This window comes from Dermacentor silvarum, chromosome 11 (assembly GCF_013339745.2).
Source record: "Dermacentor silvarum isolate Dsil-2018 chromosome 11, BIME_Dsil_1.4, whole genome shotgun sequence".
NCBI classification, from domain to species: Eukaryota; Metazoa; Arthropoda; class Arachnida; order Ixodida; family Ixodidae; genus Dermacentor; species Dermacentor silvarum.
This window is the reverse complement of record NC_051164.1, coordinates 111,928,540-111,945,355: the sequence shown is the minus strand read 5'-3', so window position 1 is coordinate 111,945,355 and position 16,816 is coordinate 111,928,540. Positions and strand designations below refer to the sequence as shown.

Below are 16,816 nucleotides of genomic sequence, written 5' to 3'. Positions count from 1 at the left end.
GCTGTATGTGAAATGTTCATCACTAAGAAATGGGCAGAATATTCAGTGGTACGTGCTACTGCAAATGCTGTACTGCAGTAATTCTCAAACGAGTAATGTTCTGAAAACGAATTAGTAATGCTCACGGGCACAACCAATCGAAACTTCACATGGGAACTAGTGAAAAGCCGAATGCCCTAAAGTGTTGCATCAAAATGACCAGCGCAACTCAGCGAAAACGGCGGCTTGCCATTTCAGCAAGCTACACAGGCTTCGTGTTCATCTTAAACGCGTGCACACTCAATTTGCGCCTTTGGCGGAGGCATAATCAAGCTGGCCGTACGAATTAAAGTAGAGAAACCACGAGATACTCGACGTAGTACACTCACCTCTTACGGAGATCACCGGCGGCGACATCAGAGCCCACAAACTAAAACCGAAAACGGCGGATGACCAGAACACGGTAAGGCGAATGAACAAAAAGATCCAGACCCGCTGCAACGGAAACAAAACCGCCGAAAAAGTGTTCTGTTCTGAAAACCGCTCCACTTGCCGGACCGAACATCGCGCGTGAGATCAAGCGGTGAGTGGTGGCACAGCGCATGTATACATACCCAGCCGACGCGAAAAATACATTTTTACAATCTTCAGCGATAAATGCGTCAAAATCGTATACGACATGCGTGTTCATTCATCTTACGCTAACAATTGTGCAACTGGTTTCATAGTTGCTCTTTAAGAAGGTCAGCTAGCTCGGACTACTTGCTCTCGCGCTACGCTGGGTTTTTCCCGCGCACGAACAGTTTTCCCGCGCACGCACAGCTAATGGTTGGTAGCCCAAATACGAAACGACGAAACTGCCAATTTATACACATGCCATTTTTCATGCACAAATAAAAGGAGCTAGCTATAACTATGATCGACACTTATTCCTCACTGTGTTAAAAAAAAAAAAAGTTGACTTGCCTTAGGTTTAGCACCATATCCACGTCCAACTACGTTCAATATGTCATTTTGAACCACCTGTTCGCTGTAAATGACACACCATTGGAGCTGAACTCCTGTTCCCGGGTGTGGCTCGATGAAGCATGAATAATGAGTTTGACCTTATGCAGGGACATGCACGGATGAATTGTCGGTGCACCCCTGCAGAGTGCTTTTGAATATTCTTGTTCCGTTTACACCCGACTGCTGTTTTGTTAAAGATAATCTGATTGTTGCAATACCACGTACATTTTTCCTGGTTTCCTTGTGTATGCGTGCGTGTATATGCGTGTGTATGTGTCATGCTAGAACGAAAATAACATGCCTGTAAGCTTTTTCAGTAACATTGAAGCACTAGTTTCTGTGCAGGCACCCTTTTCCAGCGTCTGTCTTGTTGTGCATATCTTGTTGGCTAAATGTTATTTATACAGGATGTGCTTCATGCACGCGTGAGGGTATTTGCCAAAGCGCTTGGCTGAAACCACATCGTTTTGTTTGTGCCGACAGCTATCTCACACCAGTTAGGCTGTTAAAAAAGGGGAACTTAATTTGGGGGGGGGGGGGGGGGGGGGGGGAGCACCAAACTTGTTCACACTGTTTTTTTTTTTTTTTTTTTTTTGTGGCCAAGCAGGAGTTGCAGTTTGCATGCATGGCAAGTTGCCGTTGTGTAACCTGACGTGCGGGAGCAGTTCATTCTGCATGCAACTTATGCAACTTTATTAAGAACTTGAGGTTAAGCGCAAAGAGAGCAGGTAGGACACCAGAAGGGAACGAAGACACAGCTCTTCTGTTCCCTTCTGTTGTCCTACATGCTCTCTTGCACTTAACCTCAAGTTATGCAGCACCAACTAGCCCACCAGTCTATTCTCTTGAACTTTATTAAAAATGCTTGAGCACAGCTGGTTAAAAGTAATGACGTTTCCTGCACTGTAAATGATACTTTTTGAGCAATATCTTTTTAATACCAGCCGTCCATTAACTTGTTTCAGGCGCCAGCGATGATTCCATCGGATGTGCAATTATGCTGGAGATCCTTCACGTCCTTTCGAGGAGGAAAGAACCACTGCCCCATCCTATCATTTTCCTGTTTAATGGAGCGGAAGAAAACATCCTGCAGGTTAGTGTGTAATTTGTCTCTTTGTCTCTTCCTGTAGTGTCTGCACAGACAATTGGTCTTGTCATTCTGCCAGCACTTGCTGAGTACACACAATGATCTGTCAGCAGAGACAATTCATCTGTCTCCTTGTCAGTGATGACAGGTCCTTCATAAGTGTCATTGTGTCCCACTTCTGTGAGCAGGCTAAATGTCTGCCATACCATGTGTGCTTTTGCATAGCAATGTAGGTCTATGTGTTTCTGAAAGGTGACGTTGGCCATCCACCTGGAAGTAGAAGGGAGCTGCAGGCAGCACTGGGGTCGATACCAGCCTTCTCCTTTTTGAATGTCTGTCCACCTTGTGGATTTCTGCAGAACTTGTAGGGCTGAAGATTATGTGAATCCTTGTGCACTAAAGGCATTCGACTATGGTTATGTCATTCTCCTTTTTGACTGCACACTTTTGATTTTCACAAGTTCAACATCCCTAAGTTGCATAAGATGTCATTATTGGCGAACTGTGGTATAGTAGCAGGTAATTAGGAACATATATCTAGACATATGAAGAATATCTAGGCTTACAGAACAGAAAGTGAATTCAGTACATCAAAGCTTGGTATAATGAACACAGATATTGTGGATTATCGGATATAACGAAGTAAATCTAAAATGGACTGTGCCTGGCGATAGAAAAATGGGGACTGAGATCTACAAGAGCCAACCACGCAACTGAATGGGACTAAGGCCGAGGACGAAGAAGATATGTCGAATGTTTATCGCAAGTATCAGTGTGTAACAAATACATGCTTATAATAAATATTAGATATGACAAAGGCATTTTCGTGTTGTGTCCAACTTCATTATATCATAGTTCAATGTACTAGTTCATGTAAAGCTGGTGAAAACAGTGTAACAGCACTAACATCGTGTGTTTTGAGACAGCTGCAGTTGGTTTGCTACTTCCTGTACACGTCAGGCTTCAACATTGATATTTAGGGATATTCACCTCTCACCATACTTTGATTACCTACCGGCCTATAACTTTCAAATTAGCTTTCGGCTACAGGAGCTGCTATATTTCATTTTTGCTGTCCCTGGCACAAAAAACACTAACTAGAAGCTCAATTCAAATTAAGCTGTTCTAAAGGGGACTGAATACTTTGTATTTTGTACTACTGTGCATTTGTTCACTCCTTAAACACCCCTGTAAAGTAAAGTTTCAGAAAAGATCTTAAAAACATAGAACGGAAAAAAAAAGAATGTTTTAACCACATAGAATGCACTTAACGAATGCTTCAAGCCATGACATATTTTTTTACAGCAAAGCTGTTAAGGGCTTAGTCTCCGATGGCCGTGTCCGCTTGTAGAAAAAAACTCTCATTGGCTCGAACATTCTTTCGTTCGCACTTCTAATATTTCAGTCTAAGAAGATTTAACATAAAAGGCATGCATTGCCGGTGCTTTGTTTTATGACATTTGTTGTCATTCTCAACATTCTGAGGAGCTGTATAGACTTGGGCATGTAGCAGCACCAGCAACACGCCGAACTGTTGTCGACGGCGGCGGCATTTTGCCTGCGTTCGCACCGAACGAGCCCGGCGTTGGTGACGTGTTTATGAAGAATGTGCCAAGCTTTGCCGTACACCCTATGGCGGTGTACCGTAGCGACCATAAGGCCATGGCCCCTGTTGTCACTAAATAGATGAAAACCACCGGATCGTATATATTTCTCATTCTTTAATAGTTCAAATAACCAATTACATCATCACATCCTAATAGTCATAATTGGAAATACATATTTCACACCATAGTACAGCTTCGCTGGTCTTCCATCTCCACCCCAGTGGAAGGGCTGACAGTTTTTTCTTTGTGATCTCTGCTTCAGGGTTCACACGGTTTTATCACGCAACACGAATGGGCAAAGGAGGTGGCCGCTTTTGTGAACCTGGAAGCCTGCGGCGCAGGGGGCAAGGAACTGCTTTTCCAAGCAAGTAAGGTGCCTTTGTGGAACTTGCCCTAATAACGTGAGGGCTATAGCATTCTACTGCCGAGCTTGAGGCTGTGTATTTCAAGGCGCGGCAACTGCGTCTGATGTGGGCGTGATAGGAAAACTATGGTGTACTTAGATTTAAGTGTATGTTAAAGAACTTGGTCAAAATTAATCCTGAGTTCTAAACTATAGCTTTTTTCGTGAAGCCCAGCTGTTGCTTTGGGACATTAAGCCAAATTTGATAGCTTATTTGCTTGTTTGTTAGCTCATTCATTCATTCAATCGTTTATTCAAGATGCCATTCTATTGAGTATTTCCCTTGTATTGAGAACTACCTGGGTATACAGGACTGGTTCTTTTTGCAAACCTTGAATTGTGCAATTTAATTCCTTGAACACATTTTTTGTCAAATTAAATCAAACCAACAGCACGAAAGTAGAACTTGGACAGAAGATAAGAGATGGGACGAAGCACTGTGTTCGGCTTTTGTCTTAATTTTTTTCATAGCCAAGAGTTTGGCAGAATACCATTTGGTAAGGAGGGTACATACTGAATAAGGAATAATAATAATAATATATGTTATTTATTATTGTTTTCACTTAATTTGGCAAGTATTTGTTTCCTCTTGCTTCAGTGATGTTAGTTTATTTATGTCCAGCTAACTAGCCTAAGTTCGCACCCTCTTAACCTGTGCTGTTTTTCATGCAGTTATGGTTTGAGATGCAGGGTAAACTTTTTACATTCTTTTAGATACATTTGTATTGCGTTTGAGATGGATCTTTTTTTTTTTTTTTTGGTATTGCACCCAGATTACTCAAAGAGGTAGTATTTCGCAGCTTATTTTGTTTAATATCATGTTTAGGTTCTGCACTTGCCTCTTTCATCCAGCATACATTGCAACCTCCCGTTGTATATGGCAGTGTGGTACCAGAAATTATATGTCGCAGTGAAAGAAATAGTGGGGCAATGTGTCATTGTTAAGGTTAAGTACAGCACTTCCATTCCTTGCTATAACAGTGATAAACGGCATGAATAAAAGGTAACACTCTTTTGTTGCTGAGGAAATGTATATCTTTCCTCTAGCCTTACTGCAAAAGATATTCTATAAACTGCTGCCTGAAGAACTTGCTGTTGCTAGTTGGTTAAGCATAATAATTACTGTGATTAGAGCCCAAGAATACAGCACACGTAAACACCCACTGAACTACATTGTGTACTCGACGTTCTGTATTTATGTGCATTTTATTTTTGCACTCAAACAAAAGTAATTGAAATGCTCCCTCTGAGCCAAATCTGATTGAATCATATACTGTTTGTACGACTGTGTTGCTTGTCTAAGCTAGTGGATTGTAATACATTAGATATTTGTTATGTTTTGAATCAGCTTGCTTGTACTGCTATGTAACTTTTGCACTGACTTATTGTGTTAGTCAGTTATACTATATGCTCATTTCTTCATTTATATTTTAATGGATCTCAGTTAGGCTTAGGCTAGGGATTTAAATGCTTAAGTACAGTATTTTTTTTTTACAACATCAATTAAATGTGAATAAAAATTTGATTCGGTGGTGACTGTTCCACTAGTTTAGCTAGAGGAGTCATTTACAATTGTCTACTTTCTCTATACAACATTCAATATTTACAGAGAGCTTAGTAAATAAAATATAAAAATAATTCATCTCTTTTGTAGGCCCCAGTGATCCATGGTTGGTAAAAGCATACGTTGATGGTGCTGTGAGACCTTATGGCTCCATTGTTGCGGAAGAAGTCTTTCAAAGTGGCCTTATCCCATCTGACACAGATTTTCGCATCTTCAGAGATTTTGGAGGCATACCAGGCAAGTCACTTTCTTCTGCCTTGGTTTATTGTTTCTAAGGTAAAACTGAGGTAATGCTTGAGAAAATAAAAGAAAAATTATAATACGTGATAATACGTGAAAATTCTGCACGTATTTCTGCTGATGATGCTGCTTACTGTGTCTTTACCTGCAATGCAAGATGTTCACGCACAAGTTGTTGGCTACTTGGGATTCAGGCCTCATGTTGTCTCCCATGACTTCTCCACAGGCCTTGATTTTGCCTTTGCCAAAAATGGCTATGTGTACCACACAAAGTATGACAACATGGACTACATCCCAGATGGCTCGATTCAGCATGCAGGTAAGTGTCCATGTTCCTGCTGCCTGATCACATGACATGGTGAAGTGCCTGCCACAGTAGTTCAGTGCCCATGGCATTCTGCTGCCGAGCATGAGATTTGTGGATCAGAATGCAAAAACCCTTTTGTACAGGTGCTTTGGTGCCATGTCAAAGAACCCTGTACGGTCAAAACTAATTCAAGGCCATCCACACAGCACCGCTCAGAGCCACTGGGTAGCCTTGGAATTTAAACGTATCTATCTGATCTAGCTTGTCGGTCTGTCCATCTGCACATTTGTCAGTCTGTTCAATATAGTGGGCAGCAAAATGCTATTGTCATCAATGTTTGGTAACACATTTGCTTACTATAGACACTCAGGCACCTATGCAAGGAGTAAAAGCATCAGGAACACAGTCACTGGATTCACACAATGTACACTGCTGCGCTGGTTGCTTCATACCGATCCATCAAAAACATTTGAGTGGAGACAGCACAAACAAAAGAGGACAGGATAAGTGCAAACTCGCAACTCCAGTTGCGAGTTTTTTCACGTGCTGTCGTTTTTCGCTTTATCTTGTCTTCGTTTGTACATTTTTAATGTATAGGAGTCACACAAGTTGCCTATCCACTGCTTCTGAGTGTATCTACAAAAAGGAAATATCTTTGGTGTAGATGTGTGAATGGAGCATAGTTTGTAATTCAAAAAAGTGAATTCAGCCTTGATTTTTTTTATGCAGTTTTGTCTAGTCGGGAGAAAGGTTACTTAATTGCAAAGATAATATTGAGATACCAATCTATTATTCTAAATTGTTTTATTATTTAACAGCCAATAACAAAGTAAGAAAGAGAATGCAACATCAAATATATACGAATCATGAAAATCCATATTTAAAAAAAAACAGCAAAAAGAAAAAAAGCAACTGTAGTAAAGAAAAATAACAATAGTTCGTTAGGTTAATAAATCCAAAATAGCAGAATAAAACATATTTGTCATTGTGGCTACATTATATATAGAGGGAAGGCTGTACATAGAGATGTGCATATTAATATATGAATCAGAACAAGTCTCGATCTTTCAGCACATCATACCTGAATCATATCTGTGATCGACTTGTGATAACATATATGAAGGAAAAATTAAGTCTGTCTTGCAGTTTTACGGTTAGAAAGAAAATATACAGAATAGACAAATTTGTGTAACCTTATGCCAATCACAACTGGTTTTGGCTTAAAGGGGCCCTGAAAGACTTTTTGGACATAGTAAAAGTATGTTGCCGATCTGTTAATGAGCCAAATATTATTGCACTGCATGCAGCAGGCAATTTACAATCCCATGTCAAAAGAACTAAACAGTCCCTTGCTCTCGCATCTGCAATGGTACATCGAAAGTAGTTGTTCTATCAGCACTGTTAACTGATTTCATGATCGCGAGAGCATTCTCAGTAGTACATAATTGCTAATTTTGAGTTGAAAAAAAAAATAAAAGGTCGCTGGGTGGACAGCTATACAAAGTAAGGATAGTAGTTGTATCAGTCGTATAAACACGTAAACATAGGCATACTAACCAAATTAACAAGCGTGGTGTCACGCACGCACAAGCAAACATGAACACATCTCACTCGATGACCGTGGAAACTGGCTGTAAAAACGCTGGAGTGAGTCAGCACTGCAGTGAGTGAACTGAGCTTCGTGCCGGCGCTCGCATCAATGCGATCTTAGCCGCGAAAAACACAGGGAGGGCGGACTGCCCCGCCGCAGATGGCTTTCAAGATACAGCCGCGCGGGCCGTCGCTGTCGGCGCGGAAACCCCCTTCCCTCCCCCGGGAGGGAGCGCGCGGCCGCAGTAAAGCCTGGCCCCTCCACCTCCCTGCATACCCTCCGGCCGGAGCATTTTGCGCGACTGGAAGGCTGTGCTTCCTTCCTGCTTGCCTCCCTTGTGTGCGCGAGACGCGATTGCCTGCTCACCGTCGCATGCTTTCACTCGCACGTACAGCGTATGGCACACGGCGACATCACTATGTAATTGCTATTGCAATAATAAAGGAAAAATAGATGTGTCTACAATATCAAAAAGTCTGAAAAGTCATTTCATCTTTGTACTGCGCGTAGCTGCGTCTGCTGCGCATGGCGTCCGAGATGACAACAGCGGAGTGCTGCATAGCATAGTCTACCGTGGCCGGTACGGGGTGCTGCGACGAGCCCTTTCATCAACCCGACACTAAAAACTTGGCTGGGGCTTTGCCCTCTTGGCTTCTCCTCTGTGTAGCTTCCAGCACGCTAGCAGATACCAAAAGAGAAAGAAAGCCAGGTCTCGGTGCAGTAACACCACCTATAGTTGAAAGATAAACATTTTGTGACATGAGATTTGTGGGATCGCATACTTCAATAGTACGTGAGACCATTCTATGGTTAGTTAGAAAAGTGTTTCAGGGTTTGGGAGATGTGGGTCAAAAAACACATTTTTCTTTTAAAAATATATTTTGTAGATTTTGATTGCAGAGTTATGCTCCAACATTATATTTTTATGCGTAAAATAAATGAAGGCATTTCTCTAACCAGAAAACTGTGAAAAACTGCCCAGATGGTGAGCTTTTCTGGTTTAGCAACAAGCGAGCACTAGCCCTGGCTGAATTGGCATGAGCTAATTCTCCACTTTTCACCGGTGCTCCGGCAAAGGCTGTGCTTCCTAAATATGAGAGGCATAAAATTGAAAACCTGTTATTTAGCTGTATTCATGGCAAATTCCAACATTCAGCTGAGTCTCTCAACAGCAAGATTTGGTTACTGTGCCCCAAAACAAGCTCTGCTTCATGCATTGTTGTGAAGGTGGCCACTTCTATATAGTACTGTAGTTCAACAAGAGCGAAAAAAGGCTTTTAAGGAGGTCCTAGAGGAGTGGGGCGACCTCCCAGCTCAGAAGTTGATCTCTACGAGCAACCAGAAAGAACTCAGAAGAATCAAAAGAATCTCTGGAACACAGAGAGCTGAAGCTAAATGTCATTGTTGCAGTTTAGCAAAAAAAGCCCGAGCTGGAGCAGGAAGCTTGCTAGGGTTTTGAGGATGCCATCTATGCACCAGGAGAGCTTTGTAGTTTTACACTTCTAGAAAGACTAGTCTACATTGTGGCCTGCAAGAGTAGTAAACATGTTTAGAAACTTTCAACTTTGTTTTTCTCATTTTTTCAATCTTATGCTGTTTTTACTAATTGTGCACGAAAATTCTTGTAGTTCATTTGACCCAATCTCAGCTGAATTTTGCATGTACAACCACTAGCACGTGTAAAATTCAAGTATCTGTACTTTATTGTAATTTGCAGTAATTTTGGTCATGCACATTTAAGAAAACCAATTATTAATCTTCTTGAAAACTACAGTCATGATTAAAATTCTTTTTTAGATAATAACGCTAAAATAAATTATATTTTAGCTTATATTCAATTATTTGTTTATAAAGATCAATATAGGCTATTTTGTAACGTTCTCCTAGACATGGTATGAAGCTCAAACCGTGCACAAGAGATGCCATTTTTTCCACTTTCAAAGGCTAGAGAAAAACACCGAGATAAGATTCTGAGAAACTAAAATCATATTCAAAAATAGGATAATAAACCCATTATTGTGCTTACATTTCATCCAATTAGCTTTATTATTAATGTAAACATATCTCTGAGGCCCCGTAAGTTAGACTTCTTGCTAGTTATGTTATCTATTGGTTGTTGAGCGCTTAATTTTCATGCTGGCTCATTATTTGCATTTCACTGCCCAGGTGACAACATTTTGGGTCTCATTCTTAAGATCCTGGAGGCACAAGAATTAAGTGATGGCAACTCAGTGGGAGCCAGTGGAGACACGAACACCATTCGTGCTGTGTACTTTGACTTCCTTGGCATTGTCATGGTTAACTACTCGGTCGCTGTGAGCAGTATCATGGTCAAGCTAATCATCATCATCTCACTTGTTTCCATGGCTATGCGGATGAAAGCTTCTGCGACTGGGGGTGAGTAGTCTGTTGAACTGAATAGTTCTTTTTAAATGCAATCTGAACTTTTCTGAAAATCTGAAGGCTGAACTTTTGAATGTTCCTACTAGTATCGACAAGACAAAAATCTTGAACATAGCGCTGAATGTAACCATTACTCTCTGCTTATCAAAACAATATCATTAGTAGTCATTTTAGTATGGAGAGTACCAAGAGAGTTGACAATAACTTCGACATGTTGCTCTGTATCAGTGCTGTTAATTTGTGTTCTTTATTGCATCAGAAGGCCCACTGCTCAATAGTAACCAGTGCATATCTACTTGTATCAAATATTTCAGCTCTTTCGATGCCATAACACTTGATCTATAAGAGGTCAATATTCATCACCAATTAATTTTTGCTGTTATGATGACTGCATGGCCTGATGTGACTTAAATATTTATGCTACAAGTCCAAAATTGTTTCTCTCCAAGGTTTGCGCTGTGTTTCCAGAAAAAATATATAAATTCAAATTCATGACTGAAAGGACTAGCCATCTGTTATGTCGTATTTCTCATACACATTTCACAGTGTACCTTTCTTGAACTGATATACAACTCCAATCCTAGTGGCCTCAGTGCAGGCCTTCTCACAGTCAAAGCAAAGAAGCAGCTGTCACTAAAATGAGCTATAGTTAGTGACAACCCTATACAATACAGTGGCAAGTACACTGCTGACCAGCTCGGGAGAAATTGTATAGATACTGCAGCCAATTGCGTTTTCTCATTTCTGTGACATCACGGTAGAGGCAGACTTAACTTCTTTCAATACCGGTGTAACTCAGGAACTATGTTTTTGAGCATGGAGGCAAAGAGGGCATCTGCAGAGAAGCTTTATAGCCGTAGCTTGTGTATTAGGTTGTCACAAAGTGTAGGAATGTCTGTACACAAATCACATCTGTCACGGACTATCACGTATGTTGGAACAATAAGCTTTGCTTTAAGTCCCTATTGGACAGAGCTTTCTGGCTTCTGCTGTCTTTATATTTTTTTGGACACCTGTCTTGGTGGCGAGGCCGGCCAGACATTCACAGCCCCCATAAGCCCCCCATTCCCTTCTTCATCCCTAGCTAACTTTTAAGCCGTAGTAGTAGCCATGTGTTGGGCCTCTTTCGACACACAAAAATATTGGCTCCGGTCGGATGTTGGCCAGTGCCTGACAAGTGCGCACATGTACTGCTTTTCGTTTGCTGTGACACCTTTCAGAAACTTTTTCAACTATTCAAAATATAATTGTGCTTTGCTGTGTATCAGTACAGGCGGCACTTTTAAAGGAATTTGTACACACTCTTTGTGGCATGAAGCACAGAAAATGGCACCGTTTTTTATATCTGTGTTTTATAGAAAAAAACTCGTGAATTGAAGTTTCGTGAATCTGAAGATTACATTAACGCCAAGGAGGAATGCTCCGCCTTCAGATGACCAGGAAATGTCCTCGGATGAGAGCACTGGAGAGAAAAGCGACATGAAGGACTCTAGAAAGAAATGGTTCCGTTGGTGACCACCCACAACTTGATGCTAGTAGAAGTCTAGATACAATAGCCTTAGGAATAAAGAAACCTCTCTGGAATAAATCACTTACTATGTGTTTGTACAAATTCTCTTTGTGCATGACATACAAAATGCACAAAACAGTTTCTGATTGGAATGACCACAAAGTGATCATGACCGCAAAGGGTGAAATCTTTTCTCTCTGCTGGTTGGTCGTGGCTGAGACAGGACGTGAGCTGCACCGGCGGGAGCTGGCCCTGCAAGTGTGGGGGCGGATCCAGGCCCTCCTGGTGACAGTGGGCAGCTGGGGACTCGGTCTCGTGGCCTGCGTGCTCGTGGCCTTGATGCTGACAGCCGCTGGGAGCACCATGTCCTGGTACAAGCAACCGTACCTGGTGCTGGGACTTTACTACAGCACCATGATTGCCACCCTCATGGCTTGCCACTGGGGCCTCACAGTGATACGTCGCAGGCACCTCAAGGCATCCACCACGGTCAGCAGGGTAGAAATAAAAGTGTTAGCACTGAACCCTTTGATGAATGTTAATTGGTACCGCAGTACTTTTTGAACACAGTAAAAAATATGTTTGAAATCTGTAGACACTGCTGCGATGTAAATGGGAGCCAATTATTATTCAGTTGTATGCAGCAGGAAGCCCAGAATCTCTCGTAAATGTTTGCCCTCTCTTTCTTGCGGCTTTCGAGACATTCTCTATCATGTCCTGCCTATGATGTCATAGACCCACGCAACAGCCCAAAGATGCCAGCCATTGGGCTGGCGTCTATGTTCATTAGCATGACTCACGAGTGAAAGCCCCTGGCACGCGCTTGCACATTTCTCCAATCTTCTAGCAAATGGAAAAGTGGCATTCAATGCATCCCACCCCTCCTATCACGATTCTTTTGCCATTCTCTGGCACATTTGTCGGATGTTAACCTTGAAGGGTTACCATAAGTGCACAGCGGAAAGATGAAAAATGTAAGGAAGACACAATAGGCAGGGCATTGCTATTTGCACCACCCCAGCTGAGAGGAAATGTGCAATGAGGAGGAACGGGTATAGTAAACATTACACTCTTTGTATCTCTGTTATTATTAAGTCCCTTCTGTGGGAATATGATCACTGAAAGACATTGCACTCACTTCAGTGACTATGAATGTAAGTGAGTGTTGGTGAGTCTGAGTGGGCGCAAGTAGGAACGTGAGTGAGCACTGATGAGTGTGAGTGCACGTGAGTTGAGTGAGCCCAGAGCCTGCAAAAATAGTGGTGAGCTTGGAATAGCATGGAAATCTGTTGCATCTAAAAGAAAATGTTATATTCTAGTAGCCATTGTGAGGAGACTTTTGTAGACTTCCCTAATTTACAAAAATTGCAGGAAATTATAGAAAAGCAAGAAAAATTAAGCTTCAAGTTAATAACTTTTTACCTGTGCAATAATAACAGATATGCTATTGTTATAGTTCTGCAAAATGATTCATTAAGACTTTTAAAATAGAGATAATTGATGCATTACACATTGCTCTTAAATTTATCATTAAGTTGTGAATAGAACCATTGCAATACTTGTACAAACAATGCAGTGGTCATTGCACCAGCTTTGATGGAAGTTTCCGGTGTTTTTTTTTTATCTTATCCCCCGGTTCTTGTGACTGTTCTTGGTTGCAAACAAATAAGATATAACAGTGCTAGTTGATATTGTTACATGTATATTTTACTTTGGAGGAGAATGTTTTCTGTTGTATCCTAAATTTCTCATATGTTGTCACCAATTCCATAGCGAAATTCTTGTCTAATCAGATTGTGTGCGCAATGCGAATCGGCTTGATTGTACACAGGCACCAGCAATTACTATGGAATGTGTGGTGATGCTTGTATAAATAGCAGACAGACTTGACCTAGTGACTTTCACATTCAATGACCAAAAACATGCCTGCTCACTGCTATCGTTGTGATTCAAGTGTTGCTTGTCTTTCTGGGTACAAGTTCACTCTGTAAAGAGTTAGATCTTTAGCTTGCACTTTTAGAAGTGATTGGTTCATCACCACCACTACAATGTGACAGTATACAGACATTATAGAAGAGTTGTCAATGCATCTGCAGGGGCTGAAAGTTCTGGGTGAAAGTGAGGAATGTGATGACTGGGACGTCCTCGAGCGGTACCTGGATGCCACTCAGCTGCTGTGGCTGGCACTAGTGTTCTGGTTGTCGTCCAAGAACATACTAAGTTATTACATCCCGAACCTTTGGGCTGTCTCCACAGGCACAGTTGTGTCCGTACTTTCCCACTGGACATTGGGCATGGGCCGGAAAGGTATGGATGCTTCAACGGCTAGCCAGATTTATTTTTGCATTCTTTTCTTATTTTGGCAGGCAATCAGATTAAGTCAAGTCACTTTATTTATTTCATAGTGCTTTATGATTAATTTCAAAGTGCAGTATTTCTAAGTGCAAATAGATGCCAGGGAAAAAAAAAGCTAGTTTAAGCATCTTTACAGCATCAGATCATGTCAAATTGATTGATTTATTCTAAAGTAGAGTGTAGAAATGGATGCCATGGCAAAAAGCTGGTTTAAGCAGCTTTAGTAGGCGTCTTTGAGCGGAATACAAGACAGCATCAAAATCTGCAGAGCTGATAAGCATCAGTATGGCACCAAAGTGTATTTCCCAGCAATATGAATTACCAAAGGCTGTGCTCTCAGTGATTTCTGCAGGGCTGTCAGTTGTTGTTTCAATGTGTCGTATGCTTCATACAGGCGAGAAAAGAGGCCTTATGGTGGCCATTTTGGGCGCCGTATTCCTTCCACTGCTCCTCACCATCTACCTGAGCTTTAACATCCACATGGCCATTGTGCCCATCATGGGCCGCAATGGCACCCTGGACAACCCCGAGGTTACAGTGGCAATCATGTCAGGCATCCTTGCCATTGCCTGCACGTCATTCGTGGTGAGCATAGTCTGTCCCTCTGGACCAGTGCGGTGAAAAAATGTAGTGCTGAAGCATGAGACACAACAGAAGAGACACATATAATGTCCTAAGACAAGCTGTGACAACAACACAGAATCCAGCAGCAATCTAGGCCATGGCAAGAAAAAGGGTAATAAAGGAGAAGCCATTTTCAAAAAAAGCTTGACAGCGCCTATGACCTCTGTCATTACGTAATGCTGAGCACAATACAGGGCCAGAAGCACTTTATTTTATTGTGTCCCATGTTATAGCACAACATAATCTGTTTATAACCTGCTTTCAACAGCATTAGCTGTGACAATTTCTCGCCAAATTCAGTCAGAGATGAGTTCCAGACAACCAAGCCTTACACATAGAACAGAAGGTACTTACTAAGCTTGCTGCCATGGGGTTTCTTATAATTACCTGGAAGGAAGATTGATTCTGCCACGCTGTTGTATGAATGGGAATGCCATGAAGTAGTGGCTTTGGATTGGATCTTTCATGGAGAGCCAGCACACCTTGAAGATGCATCTGGCCACATCTGGTGAACAGCGTTGTCTGTCACAATGACCATCTCTTTACTGAAACAATAGATAAAATGCTTTTATTTTTCTGTAGTAGTAATACAAAGTAAAGACACTTTTTATTAAAATGAAAGAACTTGAGCTTGGTTGTGAAATGATATAAAATGTGAACAATACCATCGAGCTTCCAACTTGCCACAAAATTGGAAGAAAGTTGAACAAGGTCTATGCTCACTATGCATCAGTTTTAATCTTTCTGTTTTCTTTGCTTACTTGTACAATATGTGAGCAATCTTTAGTGCAAGATTTGGTATGGTTGAACCAAGAATTTTTATTATGAAGGCTTTATTCAAAGAAAGCTTTATTTGTGCATCCATGACCATGTTTTAGGCCAAGCCACATTCAAAACAAGCCTCACACATCCATATCCCGGTATTTCCACAGTGGTTCAGCGCCACTTAAGGAACTCACATAGATGGTGGTGCCAGAGCTTCCTCTAAGTACTATTGTCCGAAACTCTGATTGCTGTCCCGGCGTTTTCCTTCAGGTGCCACTCACACACGTGTCATGTGATGGCTGGAAGCCCATAGCCGTCCTCTCTGGGTTTGTTGCATTGAGTATGCTGGTCGCCATGAGCCCTTTGGGATTTCCATTCTCTGCTACCCCAGGAGAAGTGGCCCCACAGCGAATGCTGCTTTTTGTGAGTCTGCACCAGCCTATTTGCCTTCTCTTTACCCTATACACATGTGCCTCCAGCGTACAATCAGTCAATCAATCAATCAATCAATCGATCAATGCTTATTATAGTGCATGCACACAAAAACCAAACGAAGCCAATATGGTTAAATAACAGAGCTGTTATAATAATAATAATAATAATAAAATAATAATAATAATAATAATAATAATAATAATAATAATAATAATAATAATAATAATATAGCAATGTTACTAATGTACTTTTAACAAGCAACTTGCGCTAAACAGGGACAGAAATAGATGCGAGTAGTAGCTTCCATCCAATTCACATTTATATTCATGAAGGACGGTATACTATATACAGTGAGATAATTGAGTTTTCATTTAAACAGCTTTGAATAAAAGTTCTTGCCCTTACCATGGCTTTGTTTTCACTCATACTCTGCAACAAGATCATGTTGTTTAAAAATACACCTGTTTTCTTTGGATTTGGATTTTGTCTGCAATAGTACACAGGTCAGGTGCATGGTTTGTTTAGTGAAATCCTTACTCTTTCGCAAGTTTATTGCTTAATGTTTGTTTCAGAACGTGGAGCGAAAGTTTTATGACAGGCACCAGAATATGGTTAACCAAGATGCAGGACTGTGGGCCGTCCCGCTCGACTTCAATGGTCCACGCACTATTCGGCAGCATATAGGAACAAAGCGCAAGATAAAAGAAGTGGACTGTAGTGAGCATCTCTACTGTGGCATGCCATATTACTTTCCGGTCATCACAAAGCTGAAGTGAGTGTATTTCATAGAATTGATTGTCCTCTACTTTGTTGATCGCACTTAAGCATGTTTGCACAATAATCATAGCTGCATTTTAACCTCGACCTATCTTAATGTATTGGTGGTGGTGGTCATGGTGGTGTTGTTGCTAAAGGCAGTGTTAGTTTGGAATTTAGTT

General features: G+C 41.3%; 1 protein-coding gene across 1 annotated transcript in view; it reads left to right on the top strand.

Moving 5' to 3' along the window:
- Positions 1 to 16,816, top strand: part of LOC119433903 (endoplasmic reticulum metallopeptidase 1) — a 46,435-nt gene that overhangs the window by 16,505 nt on the left and 13,114 nt on the right. The window contains exons 2-11 of the mRNA XM_037701185.2: positions 1,953 to 2,080; positions 3,944 to 4,049; positions 5,739 to 5,885; positions 6,115 to 6,207; positions 9,953 to 10,183; positions 11,923 to 12,188; positions 13,796 to 14,006; positions 14,449 to 14,639; positions 15,714 to 15,866; positions 16,451 to 16,650. Coding sequence (XP_037557113.1) covers positions 1,953 to 2,080; positions 3,944 to 4,049; positions 5,739 to 5,885; positions 6,115 to 6,207; positions 9,953 to 10,183; positions 11,923 to 12,188; positions 13,796 to 14,006; positions 14,449 to 14,639; positions 15,714 to 15,866; positions 16,451 to 16,650 — 1,726 coding nt within the window. The remainder of the gene's footprint in view (positions 1 to 1,952; positions 2,081 to 3,943; positions 4,050 to 5,738; positions 5,886 to 6,114; positions 6,208 to 9,952; positions 10,184 to 11,922; positions 12,189 to 13,795; positions 14,007 to 14,448; positions 14,640 to 15,713; positions 15,867 to 16,450; positions 16,651 to 16,816) is intronic.